Source organism: Salarias fasciatus, chromosome 13 (genome assembly GCF_902148845.1).
Source record: "Salarias fasciatus chromosome 13, fSalaFa1.1, whole genome shotgun sequence".
Lineage (NCBI taxonomy): Eukaryota > Metazoa > Chordata > Actinopteri > Blenniiformes > Blenniidae > Salarias > Salarias fasciatus.
In genome coordinates, this window is record NC_043757.1 from 15483820 (window position 1) to 15502869 (window position 19050).

Sequence of the window (19050 nt, forward strand, 5' to 3'; positions counted from 1 at the left end):
TTCAATATCCTTCTCCAGCATCTCAACCAAGGTACCCTCAGTTTTCATCATAGTGGCTAAATTACATAGTAAGCCCCCGCGCATGGCCCACATTGAATTGTCACGGGTGAGAAAGAAGCCAAGTGTTGGTGGAGGACACCATGAATTGGTAATGTTATTGGATTTCAGCCAGGTCATGACCACATCAGAATGTTGACCTACACGCTAATCCTGCACGGCAGACAGATAGCCAGTAACCTGGGAATTCATTTTAGTGTTGATTTGGAGGCTTACAACCAGTACCCACACAAGATGCATTTATCAGTGTAGGGTTCATACTCTGATAAGACCAAAGAAGAAACAGATTCCTGCAGAATATCCTCCAAGCTGCCCTTGGAGGATGAAATGGTCAAGGCATTATTTTGTGGAATGATGAGTTATTTCGGAGCATCCGTCAGTGCAACATATTTGCCGTTGCATACCAGTGATCGGCATGTCTGTTGGCATTTCCGTGTACGAACACATTTTCATTCCTAAGCAGAACAAAAGAATAAGATATGTAGCTGCAAACTCCAGTGACGGGTCATGAAAACCTGACCTTTGCCTATAAGTACAGAATCAGAAGTTCTCTTGTGAAGAAATAAACACAAATCCAATAAATATATTGTTGAACTTATATGTGACAATAGAGTTTATGGAGCCACACTGTGGCTTTCTGCCTTGAATGGCGAAATACAAACATAGAAATATGAACGGGCATACACCTCCAGTTAGGTTATTCTGCGGGGAGTTAACCTACATCTACTACACCCACATCACATTGCTTCCTCTTCTCCGTGTGCAAATCAATCTGAAGGACAGAGTTGGTGCGAGAGAGAGAAGCGAGGGATGTGAGAGGGAGGAAAAAGGAGAGAATGAGAGTGGTAAGGTGGGAAGAAGAGAGCTGTGGTATTGATTCCTTGATTCCCGTACCTCTGCCAGTGAGTGCAGAGTGTCAAGATCTCCCGCCAGGAAAAACAAATCACAAGGCTGAAGTGATGGATGTGGCACTCTAGGATCCGGCGGTTTTGCCATCTGGATGGTCGACACTGTATATCAGCCTCATGCACAGCAAATTAAATTTACATTTGGACGGCTTCCCTAGGCCTCACCCGGCACAGATGCACCAAAAACAGCCCTCCACCACAACTCCCTTAATGGGTTTGATCAATCATTTCCAGGTCTATTATGTAAAGATGATGCTGGTTCATGTTCAGAATGTCAAAATGACGTTACAGTCGCAATAAAATCATATTATGTGCAGCCAAATGGATGTTGAACAAAATGACATCACCCTTAATTTCTTTAGGATGAGTCAATGCTAATGCAACTTGCAGATATAGTTTGATGCACAAAGACTGGTGAAATAAAAAACACAAATTAAATAAAAGACATGTTCCATCTTCATTTCTTGGTCTTGATGGATTCTCTAAAAACCCTGTTTGTTTGTGCTCGTCACACATGCATAGCCCAGAAATTGAATCTAATTAAGTGCATGTAAATATTTAAAACTATTAGTACAGAAAGGCTAAGTGGAGGCGCAAGGCTAAATATATAGCGGCAGGTTATTCTGCTTTAACAGCACTTATAAGTGAAAATGTAACTCGGCTCTGACGAGGCTGCTATGCTTAAATGAAATGACCTTTAATGCAGAGCTGATCAAATGGCCTGAAGCAAAACTATAAAAGAACATTGCGGGGTAATGTTTTACAGCGTCCCTTTTTTCTGGTCTTTTGTTTGCCCTTTCCTATTTTTCCAAGATGGTAAAACGTATCATGTTTGGCAGGTGAGGAAGTGCTTTGATAGCAGACTAAAATAGACGGTAATAGAGTCGATGTGGCAGCAGAATAATGAAGCAGGAGTGTATATGCCATGGATTTGGTTTGTTTTGAATGCTTCTTTTGACAAAGGGATACTGAATCATGTTGAACAGAAGAAGAAAAATATTGATTTCATCCTCTGCTGCGGTGCTCCTTGTTTTCTCGTCTCCTTTTTTAAGCTTTCGTGGCTGCTTGTCCTGTGAATGTCAGGGGTGTTTAGTGATTGCTCTTAACAGTCCTTCAATGAGCTATGCAAAGACATACACTACAACCCAAAACTGACCGTGTGAATTCACAATTGAGTGATCTTAATCCTCTACTGTCCCTCAATAATCAGATCCCATTTTTGTGAGGCTCGTGTAGCCTAAAAGGCAATGCAGCAGCTGCTAGAGTGCCAGGCGGTGTGCGGCCGTGTTGACAGACGAATCCAGCAGCCAAACAGCGGAGCTGTCAGGATTCACATCTCATCTGCCCTGCTCCTCTTAACCTAACCCTCTGGAAGCACCGCTATTGGTAGTTTTGAGTGGGAGTCATCTTACCCCATTCATGAAGCTAAGCATTTCATGCCCTCACCGCTGCACTGTGTGCCTCTCTCTTTTCAGACAACCGACGACTTGCTGGTGGCATCGGCCGAGTGTCCAAGCGATGACGAGGACATTGATCCCTGTGAGCCGAGCTCAGGTGGGTTAGGTTAGTCATCTCTTTTTTTATTCTACTTCTCTCTGGGTGTGTCAGTGTGAGTTTGTGTGTCATAGTCCACCTACACCAATCCACTCGAGGCTTACACACACTGTTTAAAATGAGCAGATTGGATTTTTAGCCAGAGCTTGTTCACTTCTAAGAGGCAGAGCATTTCTTTGGACGCTGCTGGCTGCGTGATGCAGCAAGCTGCTGCCTATCCATTATGTTAGTCTGGGGAGCTTCTTCCTTTGAATGTTTTTAGTGGCTCTCACCTGACGGTGTCCAGCAATGTAAAATGTAGATGCAGCTGAAAATGAAGCGAGCATTTATGCTACAGAGTTCTACATCAACAGTCAACCATTAGATACTAGTCATGTTATTGCCAACAAATTAGTTCTAATTCATTATGTTATTAACCATGAGGAATGTTATAAGTTAACACCTTTCAATTATAAAAATAACTCATATTTCTTGGTAGAGGTACAAAAATAAAAAGTGAAAAAGCCTTCCTTAAGCGTCTTGGACCTATTTTGGATGGTAGTTCACAAAGATCATCAAAAATTATATTGTTCATAGCTTAAGACTTCATTTTCTAAATAAAGTAACAAGTAATAATGTGGCTCATTCATTGTATAAAACACAACAAATTCCATTCAAAATTATGATTATTTTGTAAGAAATAAAAAATCATGACAAAACAAATACAATTAGTGTTGCAGAGCAAAAATGTACGCTGAAGCAGTGTGACCTGTGCTGCTTCTAACGAAGCGATCATCGGTTTCACTCACTGGTCTTTTTGCCTGGAATGAACACAGAAGGATAACTACTGATGAGAGTTTGGGATTAACAGTCCAATGTGTGTATGTAGCGCAGTGTTAATTCTTCTACAGAAACGTGTTCAGAATGAAAGTTATATACATTTTTTGCATGTTATTAATTGGCACTTTTAAAAATCCAAATATATTAATAAGTATTCATGTTTTTAGTAGCTTGGAAGTATATAGTTTTTCTACTCTATTGTTAAGGTGAATGAAGATGTGGCCTTTCTGTTGAACAATAGAAATGGTAATAATCATTAAATGTTGTGTTGTTTTCATTTGTTTTCAATATTCTTATTTATCTATACACTGAAATGAAGGAATACTTTGTAGTTGTTAGTTTTCTTTATCACTAGAGTGTTTCTATGGTGAGTTGAGTAAGCCTTCTTTTCCCAGTTTTAAATCTAAGCTAACCTGATTAGCTTTTTGATTCCAAGCGAGACTAATATTTCATATTATAGCCCCGCCGCTTCCTCGGCAAACTTTAAATGGTCTCATTTGATTATATCTTCTGTTGGAATTAAATGTTGAAATTTGAAACTACGAACGGTGTTTTGCATGCGTCAAAGCAGCTGTTATGACTTTGTTTTAATTGTGCTCCTATTTGTCTTCATCAGCTCGTGGCATATGTTAATTTAGGAACACAGGAGTTTTCAAAAAAATCAGAAAAACACACAGTTGTAATTATCAGACCCACATGACTCCAACACAAGGTCCCGAAGAGGGTTAACTCAGGAAGTAATGTTTGAGCGCTATTTCTGTACACATGCGTGGAGGATCCCCACTGCTGTTAATTAAAGTCTACAGCGGGCAGTGGTAGTTCATCCTGTGTTTTTTTCACGGTGTTAATATAATGACTGCGCCCAACATCCCTTGAACTGTATGACTGAGGCACACATCAAGTGTTTTTCCTCATGAAACAAATTTAGTTCACGCTTGTAACTGTATTCAAGGACTCTGATAAATTTGAAATGAAAATTACCACTTATTGTTTTCCCCACAGTGTTTCAAAATACTGCTTCTCGGCTTTACTTTGACAAATTGGGATTATAAATCTGTTTGTTCCCTACAATGCTGCCAAACTTTTAATCTCTTACCTTGCCACACATGGAGGGCAATTAAGTCTAACCCGAGCATCCAGCTATGAATAGAAGGATTTTCGAATGCAGTCTAAAGCAATGAGAAGCACAGAGAACAATTAAGTCCAGACCTAAGGCACCCTGCTCCATCTAAATGTGCTATCGATCAGTGTGTGGTCATAAAACCTGCTCTAAATTAATGTCTACCCCACAGCAGTGACTATCAACTTTCTAGTCTGTCTGTCTTCCTGTTCCTCTTGGCCTTTCACCAGCAAGATTAGCTTTTGCCACACACACACTTTTTCCTATAGCTCTCACGCTCAACATTAGAGTGATATTCCCACTGGGAAGCATCTCAATAGGTACTTCCAATGTACATCTGCTGCCTCTGACAAATACCACACACAGGAGATTGGTCTGCATACTGATTCACACCAGCAGCTTGCATTATGATATTTTTTGACAAGGGCATCTGCCAAAACATCAGTCGCGAACTGTATGATGCTCAGGGACGCACACTCCCACTGCAGAGTATCCCTCTCCTTCTGTGATCACTGGTGGGGATTTGACACCAGAGCTGCGGGCTCCCAGGGTGGCAGCTGTCTAACACCATATCCTGATTAATATCTACATTCAGAACGATTCACACGCTCTGCCAAGCACTCAACGCATCTCACACAGACTTCCTGCACATAAAAAAACTGGATCCAGTCTCTCTGATGAAGTACTACTTTCTCATATTACTGTTCTGCAAAGCTCTTTTAATGACAGAGGTGATATATTATTTTTCATGCAACAACTTGACGGTTTGATCCGTCTGCCAGCTCAAAGGCAGAGGCCAAATGAATACACTTTTGATGTCTTGCACTCCATCTCTGTCAACCTTGCACCCGGGCTTCACAGTACATGTATGTATACAGTAGAAAAACGTTGGTGCTTAAGTGATCCCATGAGGTGAGCTTTGAAACAGACTATTATGTATGCTATCTGTGGTCCAAGGTCAGCTCGAGATCACCCCGTATCTCACTGGAGTCTTGTCCCACAACAGTCTCTATCATTCAGCCTCTGTCATGAATGGTATGAATCAGGTAAACTTACTTATTGCTGAGGTTTATTACTCTTACTTCCGGAGACCACGGCAAGCCGGCGGTACCAGCAGAGCTTATCACCCAGCAGGACCATGATTAGATCACAGTGCAGCAAATTGAATCCTCCCCCCACGGTTTAGAAAGCCACAGAGGTTCACAAAAGCCCACGATGCTGTAACACATCTGATTTTTAAAAGGATGGTCGGGGAGTGTACAGGCACTCAGCAGCAGCCGGTCACGGACAGCTGTACATAACCGAACATCACCGCGACCATTATTACAGGCGCATACACTCACACACAGATCCGTGTGATCCTTGTTGCGAACGTGTTCGACAAACTTGAGTACACCAAAGGCTTACTGCTGCCATGTAATCTCACCTTCTAAGACCATAAAAAAATGCCAAGAATTATGCAAATAGACTGCATAATGACTGAAGGTACCACAGCCCACTAAGCTGTGGAGATTTAAATACTATGTGAATTGTGACATTTAGCCTCAACATGTCCTGGATTTTGTTAGGAATCCAAGTGCAGGGCCAATCATTTGAAGAAAATGTTGATGCGGACTTGGTTGGGTGAAAATAGCCTGGTGAACAGTCTGTCAAGATCACACCTGCACCTGCTTTTCCAGTTCCAGCCGGGAACATTAATGGAAAAGGTTTTCCAGCTCGCGGCGTGGGGTTACATCTAGCGGATGTTTCCTACCTACCTGTTCCATTTCGCTGGCGTCACGCAGGTCATTGACGGAGGGCAGATGCCACATTTTGACCCAGAACCACCATTACTGGGTTATGTCCTGCAGCTGTTTTTTCTCTCTTGAGGCAGTCATTCATGATTGTTGAGACTAGTTGGAATCTGACCCGAAAAATGAACATTTTCAGACTTTCAGACTCATAAAATGTTTCAAATTATCTACAAAGTTGTGGAAAAATAGATGCCTGCTTGAATTATGTGCAACATTTTAATCATGTGATAACATTAATTGTAAATCACTGTTTTGGGCTTAAATGTAATAATATCTTATCTTATTTTAGTTTTTTTCTTACATTTAACTCAAAAAGGATATGGTGCACTTAATTGTGTTATTGTCTTCTTTGAAATCAAGGACAAAGTTCACAAGAAGACTGATCTGTATGAATCTGATCTAAAGAATCTAAATGACCACAGAGGAATGTAGTTCATAACTGACTGCGGTGATACGTTTCACATATTTCAAGGAGATGATCTTTCCACTTCAACTAAATGATAACGCCTCATTGTCACTTCAATACAAACATAAGGGTGTTTGCTTTTGTTAATGATTGAATATAGTATATCTTCTTTGAACTTAGGATTCTCAGATGAGATTGGTTTTTTCTGGCTCTTAAGCACAAGGTGCACAGTACTAAAGTTATGCATGCTGGCTGCTGGCGGAGTGTGGAATACAGAAGCCGGATGTTTGTCTTTTCCATGTTTGTAGCTTTATTCTTCTTCCATTCCATCTTCATTAATTATGCAACATGTAGTCATGTGAAATGTGATTTGTACAAGCGAAATACGCCTCCTAACAAATATAAATTCATACTTGCAGTCTCGGTGAAACACTCGGTGTATGCAGCCCTACCATATTTCACAAATAATCTGGCAGTGCCTTTATTCTCAGCTGCAGTGTCCCCATTCTGTGGATTGCCCAGGGGCAGGTTAAGGTTAATCATCTCTACTTTCCTCTTCTCTCGATGCCCTCTCATCTTTTTTTTTTCCAACCTCAAGCATTCTGCAGTCACATTAGCAGCTACTAATGTGTCTGACATTTGTTTTAATAGATTTAATTTATGGGTGGGGAAACAATACAAAGAGTAAACCAATAAATCAAATGGAAAATGAATAGTCTCTTTAACCCTATGGCAATGCACCCAGCCAGGAGGGGGAAAGAATTAGAGTAAATTATTGTTTTAAAAGTAGTCGTGAGATTAATGAAACATTAAGAACACTGTGTTGGCTTAAGAGGTCACTGCCCACATTTAATAGGTTATTCAGTCATACCCAGCTGGAGATGTGCTCATTTGCTCTCTTTGCTCAATACAGTGTCATAAACCTTACATCCCAACAGACCGCTGAAAGCCGACATGACTTTACCAATGAAATGTCCGAAGAATGTGATCTATACTTGGACCACTAAACACCGATGACCTTCATGCATCATTTACACTCCTCTGTTGATGTGTTGCAGTGATTATGCGTCATACATTCGAAAATGTATACAGACAATCTGATGGAATTCGGCCATTTTTGTTTTTCCGCACTCTTTCACTGAGGATTATGTTATCCAAGTCTTCTTTCTACATCCTATTTTAAATGAAGTGTGTTCTTAGAGAAAACAGGATTTCACACTTACTGTCAGTCTTTCTTTTTACTGATCCCACCATATTTATATTTTCAATTATTTTTATTTTTCTACCACACATCTTTTGGGTGTGCTGACATTGATGCTAACACAATGTGTCTGTTTAGAAGTCTAAGTAGGGCATGAAAGACTTTACTTAACCGAGAAAACGGAAAGCTGCCCAGCCAAGGTCGCTCATGGTAACAGTTAAGTGACTATGGTCTTGAGAATATTATGCAATAGTTCCCTGTTGTCCCATCATTGAAAAGTTTCAGAAAATAGCATATTGATCATGTTATATTTGTCTCATGACAAGAGAAACAAGCTTCAGTTAAAGAAAAAAAGGAATTGAACTTTTAAGGAACTTTTTCCTTATTTCTTTTGAATTGGGAGTTATAATGAGCAATTTCAAATTAAATATTTTAAGCCAGCATTAAAAGCTAAGTATCGCCTTAATTAAGTCAACAAAGTCTAGCTGTCTAAAATTGCTAACAGTGATAACTGAATTTTTTTTTTTACCGCAGAGAAATACTGATTTTTGGCCTCATCTTTCAAGAAAATGCATTGCTATCAGCCCACTGTATATATCACAAAAATGACCCTAAGAACTTGTTAACTTGGATGTTTCTGTTAAAAAAAAAGTGAGATGAACTCTAGACTTGTGGTCCTCAAACTGAGTGAGCTCAGTCCTCTTCTTTCATCTTTTTTTCCAGTGAACTGCCTCTGGGCCAAGGTTTAGCTGTGCCATACCTTTTACTGGGCTTAATCAAACACCTTTGATAATAATTCCCACTTCATTTCATGCTCGCTCAGCTCTCAGTTCATCAGACGCCATCAGCATGAGCAGAACCGCTCCAGACTCACACATGCATGCTGTCATGAGGCGCACTGCCAGCATGTCACAAGTACACCATGGCTTGCATCACTTCTTGAGGACACTCGGATAATTAGAGAGGGAAGGGGGGATTTAATAAGTGTTTTGGCTCTGCTGCAGTTGATATAGTGACCTGTCTCCAGACTGATCCCCTTCTGTATGACGGCTCTGACAGTTTGTGATTATGTTTGGATATGTCGAAGTAAGAAGATGGTATAATACTAATCTGGCTGCATAACTGCAGTGTGTCACTGAGCGCGCCAAGCGAGCCGAGGTTCCTCTGAAGGCAACCTACAGACACACCTTCTTAAGCTCTCAGATATGTGATGCACTACCCACGTTTATTATCTGTTTCAAGAGACGGGGGAGCAAGTTCAGGCTCTTTTCGTGACCTTATTATGAGAAACTTCCTTCACTTTTCAAATGATTCGAGTGGATATTAAATCCCAGTGATGTCAATGCCCATCCATTTACAAAAAAAAAAAAAAAAGCCTGATCCACTCCTAAGCTACACAGCTCTCTTGACCCATTAGCACCAACACGTAATGAAAGGTCAGGCCCAATCTGTCCATTCAATATATCTTGAGTAGCCCTGGTTGCTTCATTACCTCTCAACAAGCCTCGCATACACCTGAGGTAACCGCTCATCCCACCCGATCCCCCCACCACCACCGCCCCCCACCCCTGCCTCGCCTCTGTGTATTCCTCCATCCACGGCTCCCATCAACCTGCTCGCCCTGTTACAAATTACTAAACAAATGAACCCTCTCGATAGAGACAAATGAGGAAAAATAGTCTTTGAAGAGGACCATTTATTCAAATCCCGCCTGACAGTGTGGAATCTGTGATCCCATTTCTCTCCTTGAGAGCGTGAGGCAAGAAGGAAGTCAGGCAAGAAGAAGGAGAATCACATCAGGCATTTCACAGGCTTTTAAACGACATGTTCCATTGCACCAGCGGTAATATCTTTGAGAAGCACGCGCGTGTATCCGTTCTGAGCAGTCCAGCTAAAAGTAGGAGAAAAGATCCTCTAAATCAAACTAGCTTCAGTGGCCGGTGTCTTTCTATCATTTACTTCCTGTTGGTGTAGCTCTGAGGCTGTTTTCAGTAACATATATGTCTCTATATATACATATATACAAGTAATATTTAATAACATCTTTGATATTGTCGATAGTTTTTTCTTCTCATCTTGAAAGCAATTCTCATAAATGGGAATTATTTCTAAGTAAATGACTGAAACATTGACGACCCTCCTTTTGAATTAAACAAGGAATTTGTAATGATCTGGATGTAATACTGTAATTTAACTCTCGCTCGGGGAGGAGATAAAGGAGAAGGTTATTCTTGTAACTTTTACACAACTGCCATCCTTCAAAAGTTAACCCCCCTGAGTTTACCTCTGTCGTTTCACAAGTGCACCCCTGCTATGCTGGCATGAGGCATGGTGCCACTTTAAGGTCATTTTCCCCCATGTCTAATTTTACCCTTGGGTACGCTTGAGTAGAGCGTATAAGAGCAGCCATCATTTTAAACACTTGTTTCAGGCGCTATTTCTCTCTCAGTTTATGTGCGTTCGTTCAGAGGTGATGGAGTGCTGATGAACAGACAGGCAGATGCATTTTGACAGAGGTCCTTATGAGCCTTTCTCAAAGGCCTTGTGTCAGGCGCATTACTTTGCCTGATCCGAACTGGAGGGAAAGCAGGGGCCCGGTGTTCTGCCAGTCGCGGGGAGGGGCGGGCGGGGGGGGGGGGGGGGGGGGCAAATGAGCTGCGTCGTCAAGTGTATCATGTATCCTGGTAGACTGTCAGGTGGCTGTATGATAGACACTGCTGTGACTAAATGAGAACTAATGAGCTGTAATGAGTGCTAATAATTGCAGGCAAGTCCTAGTTATGTCAGTGTGGCACAGAATGCACTGTTAATTCAAAGTGGTGGTCGCCATTCGGATTTCATTGTCAAGATATTAAAAACTGAACATTTACTTATATCTTCCTATAAATGTGAAACTAAATTAATTTTAATGCAGGACAATTTTTACAAACCTAGAACTTTCTGGTCAGTTGATGCAGGGTTTTTTTTTTTTTTCTTAATGGCCAGAGCTCCGGTGTGAACAAAGCCTGTAGGGAGCTAATCAACAGTTCCAGGCAACAGGAAATAACATAGCCCAGAGCTGGGGGTGTGAGATCGCGCAAAAAAAGAATAGTGCGCCATGGTACTGTTGTTACATGGCTTGCTTCTGGTATCGCTGGCCGACGCGCTTCGCCAGCTGAACTCCTCTAACTCCGTCACCTCACTGCAGAAGCCCGCCAAGGCCTTGTGTAAAACCCTCAAGTGCCACATTGAGAGCTTCAGCCTTCATCAGCCTGCCATGTTATCTACGCTTTCAACTTTTTGACCCCGAACAAAGGATAGATAGCAAATATGAAAGTAGCTCACCGTTGCTGCCCGTACAATGCCTTGCTGGGGACGAGCCGTGTCAACCAGTGGCTTTTACCCACAAGGCGGGGGCATTCTTCACACCTGTCTGCAAGGATAAGTGGGCTTGTCACAAGCAGAGCTAATCTGTTGCAACGCTCAGTCACACTCAATCCCCCAGTGGTAGTCTCCGCTTGTCCTTGAATGTCTGCTGGCATTCGAAGCATACTTATCCCCTGATCACTCTAACCACGGTGGAAAACATGTCAATGAACAGCAGCAGCATCTCCCGCCTCTACTGACAGGCAGCTTTGAGAACTTTTGCCCTTTGCAGTTTACAACACTTGTTTTTTTTTTTGAGTCTGGCATCAGCAAAACTGCCTAAAATAGACACGTGTGTCTTGTGCGTGAATCATTAGATAGTATTACATCATTTGAAGAGATGTCTGCCCAAACATTAGGCTGTCACTCAAGTAGAGGAATGAAAGTAATCAGGGGAGTTCTTTATCTTCAAAGCCATCAAACATGAGTGAGACAGGAGAGATGGAGAGAACAACGATAGGCGCAACCGGAGACAGAGGGATCGCTGCATTATGACTTGGACAGCATTCAGAATATGAAGTGGGTGAGCTGATGTGCAATCACTCACCTATTTGCTGGTGAAAGTAATTCCCCAAGTGGGGCATGCTCTTGTTGTTGTCAAACATTTCTAACATGGCGTAGCGATAGGAAGGATTTTATTTACCATGACATGGATGGGAAATGTAGTGCCGATCAGAAGGCCTCCTCAAAGTCAACAAACAAGCTGGAATGGTGACATTGTTTAGTGAAGAAACCACAGTGATCTAATATCAGGAATTTTTACCCTCACATCATTAGAATTCACAAAAAAAAATAAAAAATAATAAAGGCTGTTTATTTTCAGCCTTATTTTGTGCTCGTTTGGCACAGAGAGCTGCAAAATAAGGCTGAAAATGGGATGTCGTCTCTTCTTAACTCAACTTGTCCTTCGAAACAAAAAATAAAACCTCTTTGCTCATGCTCACAGAACATAATTCTTCATAAAATAAGGGGAACAGGAGAAATCATGATTTTGATAAACATCAGAAGCAGCAAGATTCCGTTTTCTATTCCCTTCTTCTTCTGTGTTAGGATACTCAATTCTTGCGAATAAAAAGGCAGCTACTTATGTGAAAATACTACTCTGACTGGACTAGATCAAAGGATTTAAATAATGAAGAGACATTGTTGTGCTTTCTGTTCTATTGTAAAATGTCTTTTTGAGGCTGATTCGAAATCAAAGCTAAGGAATGCAATTATTTTTCAAAAACCAAAAGGCTCAAAAAGTAGGATGATAAAAGTGGGACAAGTGGGATACCACGTGCACACTGAGTTTCCAGTAAACATCAAATACTTATTTTGCTGTTTTGGTTAAAAAAAAAAAGTAGTGAACAGTGATCACAAAATAATGTATTTAATAATGTTGCTGTTGTTTGTTCATGTGTTGATGAGTTGAGATCACCAGCTTCATGATGGTCTCACTCGTCATCAAACGTTTGCTGCCGTGTGGTGCAAGAATACGGATAAAGAGTCACGAATGGAACAAAAAGCATCTTTGAGCAGAAAAGTCCTGATTGTAGAGAAATGAGAGTCACAGCAGACCTCAGATTTACTGAGAGTTCTGCTCCAGATATGAAGAGAATAAACCCTGAATCCTGCCTCTTTGTTTAGCTTCGGCACTGGGAAGCGTCAGTAAGCAGACTGTTTCAGTCCCGAGAGGTCTGCACATCAGAAATACACTGGAGTGACAAACTCTGGGCCTGAGGGCCTCTCTTGGCCCACAGCCTGTCCACTTTATACTCACAATTGGTGTTAAAAAAAAAACAAGAGAGAGAGAGTAATGTATGTCATATTTTGTCTGGTTTTTATAAACTCAATTATATGAATTAATGCAGCAGTAAGAAAAAAAAGGTTGCTGTAGAAGAATAAACATATGTTTTGTTTGTTTTTTATATTTCCTTTAATTAAGAATAACAAATGAGCCCAATAACCATCATGTTTTTCGCCAGAGGCGATTACCAATTTATTACTGTATTTAACATTCTATGAATTTCAAAATGAAGAAAACAATCTGAAGATATGAAACTAGTGTTTTTACACTATTTAAAACAATACATCATGTGTTAGGAAATAAATGTGCTTTTCTTTATTAACTACTCAGAGTGGCCCCTCGGTGCCAGCAGTGGCTCCCAGATCAAACTGCTAAATCCACTTTATTGTCAGTAAAACTTTACTAGTGTCACTTTTAATCCTCTGCAGGTGATTGACTTTGTAGAGAGATTTGTTTGAAAGAATGTTTTACTGTTCTAATAATCTGCATCCATCCATCTGCCCATCCCGGGATACTGGGTACAAAATGAATTTGTATGGCTAAGGACATTTTTATCCTGAGAAAACCCATGCACAGGGAGAACACTGAAACTTGAAGAAACATGCATTAAAATGTAATTTGCATCCCTACTAGGTGGCTACAGTTACATTCATAGGAGAATTTTAACACAAGAACTTAAACCCAACACCAAAGTGTAACATTAAAACACTCATTAAATAACTGTCCATTCAGCATACAAGATTTCATTCAGTCTTCCATCTAAACATTGCTATTTCTAACATAATGCATGAAATGCTGCTACTTTGTCCCCTGCAAATTCACGTTGACATAACTGAGATCTAAACCCAGTTGTAAATCCCTCTAATTCTTTTCTTTCTTTCAAATTATTTTCTGCTCCATTCCAGTGAAGCCAGAGCGCTTTCATTTCCAAATGTTACTGTTGAGTGTTTGGATTTCACAAATGCAACAAAGAGGGCTTAGGCAAAAATGATGACTGCTACAAAAACACACAGAGAGATGTGCCAGGAGGACTGAATAATGCCGCGGTGGGCCGGCTGCGGGGTGGGGGGGGGAGGGTTTGACGTGTTTTCGGAATATACCCGATTGAATGGCACCGTTTCTGAACAGAAGTGGGCACAGCCTTCGGCGAAATCTGCTGAGTCAACTGAAGAATTGTTTCTCCCTGAAAGATTTATTTTCAGAGACTATGCGGTACAGTCATGCTGTTCGGAATTTGTAGTGAACATTGGAGATGCCGCACGCTCATTCATGACTGCGCTGCGAAACATGTAATGAGCCTGCTGTTCCGTGAAACATCAGCGCGTCGGTCGCCTTGTCTTGTCAGCTCTGCTTCTGAATTTAGAAAATCTCGCTTACCTGCAACACAGCTGTTTACTCCTCTATATGCAGATATGTAGAGTGTTGCAGTGCAGGATGTTAATCAGTCTGAGTGTCTTCAGAGCGCTGTTGGGAGAGCGGAGTTGCATTTCAACATATTACCTTTGGTCAGACTGGATTTTTTTTTTTTTTTTTTTTTTTTGACTGGCAAAGCATTTAAAATGCAGACTTAGTGAATTTCATTATAAAAATATTCACATAGGCTGTTTCTGTTGTTTCAAAGTAACTTTCCAATCGACCATTTTAGTTGCCACTTCAATAGTTATTGTTAAAAGTTTAGAGTTTCAGATTTTTACTTTTGCAATAAAACTGATAAAACTGAACAGTTGTGACGAGGAACCTGCTGTGCTTTATTTGGATTGTGTTTCATTTTGCTTCTCTACTTACTGTCAAACTACACATCTTCATTCTGGATAAAAAACAAAACCTGTGCACAGGGATGCAACAGTGACACAATTAAATCGAAGTGGAAATACAAATCCTAATGTAAAACAGGAGTAGGTTTAGGCTCTGAAAGTTTAGGCTCTGAAATTTGCTGTACTCCTGCACAGATGTTCTTATTCTTAAGAAAGTGGTAAACTTGAGTATAGGAAATTTGAATGTGTAACTAATAATATAACTAGTGCCTTTGAAAGTTTTTTTCATCATGGATTCTTGAATTTTCATTAATAGAGAGACAATATTGTTATTAATATTGTCATTGTTATTTTATCTGCCATTATTAAATTACACTATTTCAGATTTGAGATTTAAGTAAAACATAAAAAAAACAATAAAATAAGCTATCATGTTAAACTGTCAGAGAGACAAGTGAGACAAATTGAGACAATATACAGAAATACTTACAATTTAAAAGTAATAGCTTCAGATGATCACTCATTAATCATTTTCCTGAAATACTACATTATTTTTCCTCTGTATGAGAAATTGTACCACCTAATATGTGTTGTCACATTTTTTCAGGAGTTGTTAAAATCAATTTTAACAATTTAAGGTGAAGAAAATACAGATATTTTCATTAAACATTGAAAAATAAAATTTCCAGGAAAGAACATGCTGAAAAATCAACCTAGGTGCAATCTTTATTTTCTTTGTTACTTACTGTCCGTGCCTGTATACCAGTATTTGTTGTCAACAGTCTTGAGACACGACGCGTTACAGCATCATCCCTTCACAGATCTGCACATACATACAAATCATCCATTCATAACTATAAATGTGTTTGTCATGTCAATCAATATAAAGGCCTGAGTGCTCGGTTCCTTTGTGGTAAGTGCATTTCTCTTCCGCTTTGCGTTGCAGCCAACCCCACTGGTGCCGGACCGAAGGGCTACCCGGACACGTCGGAGGTCTTCAGGGAATCCAGCAGCACGACGGGGATGGTGGTTGGCATCGTGGCAGCAGCGGCGCTGTGCATCCTCATCCTGCTCTACGCCATGTACAAATACCGGAACAGAGACGAGGGTTCGTACCACGTAGACGAAAGTCGCAACTACATCAGCAACTCAGCACAATCCAACGGCACCGTCGTCAAAGAAAAACCAGTCAACACCGCAAAGACCTCAAGCAAGAGCAAGAAGAACAAGGACAAGGAGTACTACGTGTGAGCGTCACAAACTCTGGTCTTTGCCGGACCGACTGAAACATTTATCAAAAAGACAAATCAGGACATGAAGATGTGTACAGTATAATAACAAAGATGAACATTATTTAGTCATGTTTTTCCTATAAGACAATGCTCTGAAAAATGAATCAAAAATGAGAAAAATAACTTTCAAGCTCGCAAGGCAGAAAAGATGTACTATCCACAGAGCGGCTGTTTGAAGAATGGCTCTGGCAAACAGTTAAAAATGAATAAAATACATATCTCACATGTCAAAAAAGTAACATTAATCCATCTGTGACTTGTTCTTTGGTCGGCATCAGACGACCGAGCTCCCTTGTTTCTGTTAAGCGGAGGAGCACAGATGCACTTTGAATGGAGATTCAGCATTACAAACTCAGCATTTCCATTTACATCGCCTGTGCTTGTGTTGTTGAAACTTTTTTTCTAACGAAAGTAGCACAATGCATAAACATTACACGCGCCAAACATCGTACCGAGGATGAAGATCCAGAGAGGAAAAAAAAAAAAGATCCCAGATGGATGTCAGCCAAAGTAACTCACCGGGGAGGCAGAGGCAACCGGCAAAGACTAATACCTGGCTGGCCGAGCCACAGCGGAGCAAAGACGAACAGAGGATAGTGGTTCCCTTAAAAGACTACGATTTAGAAGAATATGTCAATTGTGCCAGTAAGACAACTGGAGGCCTTCGTTTTCGCTTTGTATGAACTCAAAGGAGAACGTTTCCTCAGAGTCCTGGGAAGGTCTCAGTCATGACTATTCGGGAGCCATGCACGCAAAATTATCTTATTACAGTACATATGTTTATATACAGTACAACCACATCTATATGTGCTTTCTGGACTGTGACTAAGTGGTGTTTTATAGCCTGTTGTATAGATGATGCAAACTATAACTGCTCCTCAGCCATTTTGGAATAAAACGGAAAAAAAAAGGACAAAAAGAAGACATAAGTGTTATTAAGTGTTGCTAGACATAGAAGATTTTATGAGGACATTTGCATTTTTTTTTTTCAGTTGGAAAATAATTTGAATCTCCCCTGTTTTTACATGTGTTCCTATAGTTTTTTATACAAATGCCAACCTGAGATAGATGATCCCCCGACCAGTAACAGCCAAACCGATCCCGAAAAACTGCACAAGGCTTTGAGGGCTGACAAGCACCCCCTTACGGACCTGTGCGGCTCTCTTTCAAGGATACTGGTAGAATCACTGCCTTCCTCCTCAGTCCAGACGTAAATGAGTGAGAATGAAGACCAAGAATATGAGCGACGATGATGATGATGATGATGATGAGCGATGACGATGATAAAGATAAGTTAACTCGCTGTGTGTGTTTTTCCAAGTGGTATTATAAGGTTGTCAAAATGTGTGCTTCGGCCGACGCAAAACCCGAGGAGAAAAGCTCAAATAAGTCTCCATTTCAACTGTTCTGTGTTTGTTCTGTCATTCTGTCAGTCAATTCTGCTTTCCAGAGACCTGTACTTGCAATGAGTATGAGGAAAAATGACCATGAACTATAAATGATGATTATACATTCTCTTGTTTGTTCTTTCCTCTTTAATTTCCTCTCCAAGTATTTCATCTTCAATTGTTTTCTTTTGCACTTCCTCCAAGAAAAACAAAAACCCTACTTTTGACAAATCGGATTAATAAAATATTACCTAAGTGAACTTACATCAGTGTAAAAAAAAAAAAGAAGAAGAAAGAAACAGGGATCAGAGCATGCAGCAGGTGGTAAGTTATTTGTTTTGTTACCAAGCATCTTTTACGTCATAAAAAATCCGCTTGGTCTTGGGCTCAGACGCCCCTGACTTCCTTTTCCTTTTGAAGATTTAAGAACACTTCTTGACATGGTGCAGACTTTGGTGGATTCAACATCATTGAACTGTCTGGAATTCAATACATAATAGATCAGGATATATCATAAAGTGTATGAAGTTTTTCAGTTCAACACAAAAACCATCCTCCGTTCATACATAAATTCTAAGATATGACTTTAATGTGTTCCGGTTCAGAGTGCGCTAAGAGCTTTGGCTTCATAAATCTAATGTTACCTGTTGTGATGCTCCTGTGGAAGAGTGGAATTTATCTTTCTGTACATTTTCTGCAGGCAACAGAAGTGAAGATGATTCATGAGAGTTTGTGTGGTTTTAATGGACCTCAGCAGAGTCTTCAAACATCAGCCCTTCTTCAAGCAGAAACTCTTTATATCTATGCACAGCAATAACTTTTGTTTCAAATTTCTGGGCCTCAAAAGTAACAGTGTCAAGTCAAACTTTCAGTTAAACATTGTTGTGCCTCATTAGCAAGTCAGTGGCACTTTCCAGCTTCACTGCTTCAAACTGTTGGTTTAGTCAAGCAGCGATGTCCTCATGTGGTTATCTTCTCCATAAATAGTGGTATGTAAATGGTGCTGGTGTCAAATTACAGATACTTGAAGCTGAACATTGACAGGATTATTGCATCTTTCTGAAAAGCAGTAAAGGAAAGGGGGATTCTGTGTGAAACTGTTTACTGTATCAGGGACATTGTAAGGTTAGTATGAATCTAAAAAATATATTTTTTTTTTGTATTTCAATGACAATAAACCTTCAAGTAGCCTTTTTTTAATTCCTAGTTTCCTAGTCTAATAACCGCAGTCTTTTTTTAATCAATGGATACCTTGAATTTACATTTGTAAATTAACCTTAAAAGCCATAGTGCCCTTTTAGTGCATTTGTGGCAAGAACATATCTTCATGTGTCAATGGATGTTCGTTGGCAAAACCTGTGTGGAGAAAGATCGGCAAACAAGCTGGTGCCATCTCAACGTAGGTTTGAGGCTGATGCCAAATTACAAGGAACATGCTATGTGTGCTTCCCAGAAGCAGTTAAATCAAAAGAAGGCTTGAGATGATACTTTCGTGGAGTTCCCAGCTATAAATAAAACCCCTGGAAATGAGTGAAGCTTTTGCAAATGAACACCCTCACTTCTG

General features: G+C 40.3%; 1 protein-coding gene across 38 annotated transcripts in view; it reads left to right on the forward strand.

Annotated features, from left to right (window-relative positions):
• The window catches only part of LOC115398907 (neurexin-1a), a 248292-nt gene extending 230608 nt beyond the window's left edge, over positions 1-17684 (forward strand). For 25 of the 38 annotated variants that reach the window (XM_030105923.1, XM_030105945.1, XM_030105930.1 and 22 more), the window contains 2 exons: positions 2441-2528; positions 15753-17684. In XM_030105923.1, the coding sequence (XP_029961783.1) occupies positions 2441-2528; positions 15753-16057 (393 nt within the window). In that variant the 3' untranslated portion in view covers positions 16058-17684. The remainder of the gene's footprint in view (positions 1-2440; positions 2529-15752) is intronic. The other 13 variants (XM_030105925.1, XM_030105946.1, XM_030105948.1 and 10 more) reach the window with 1 other exon arrangement.
• The last annotated feature ends 1366 nt before the right edge of the window (positions 17685-19050 follow it).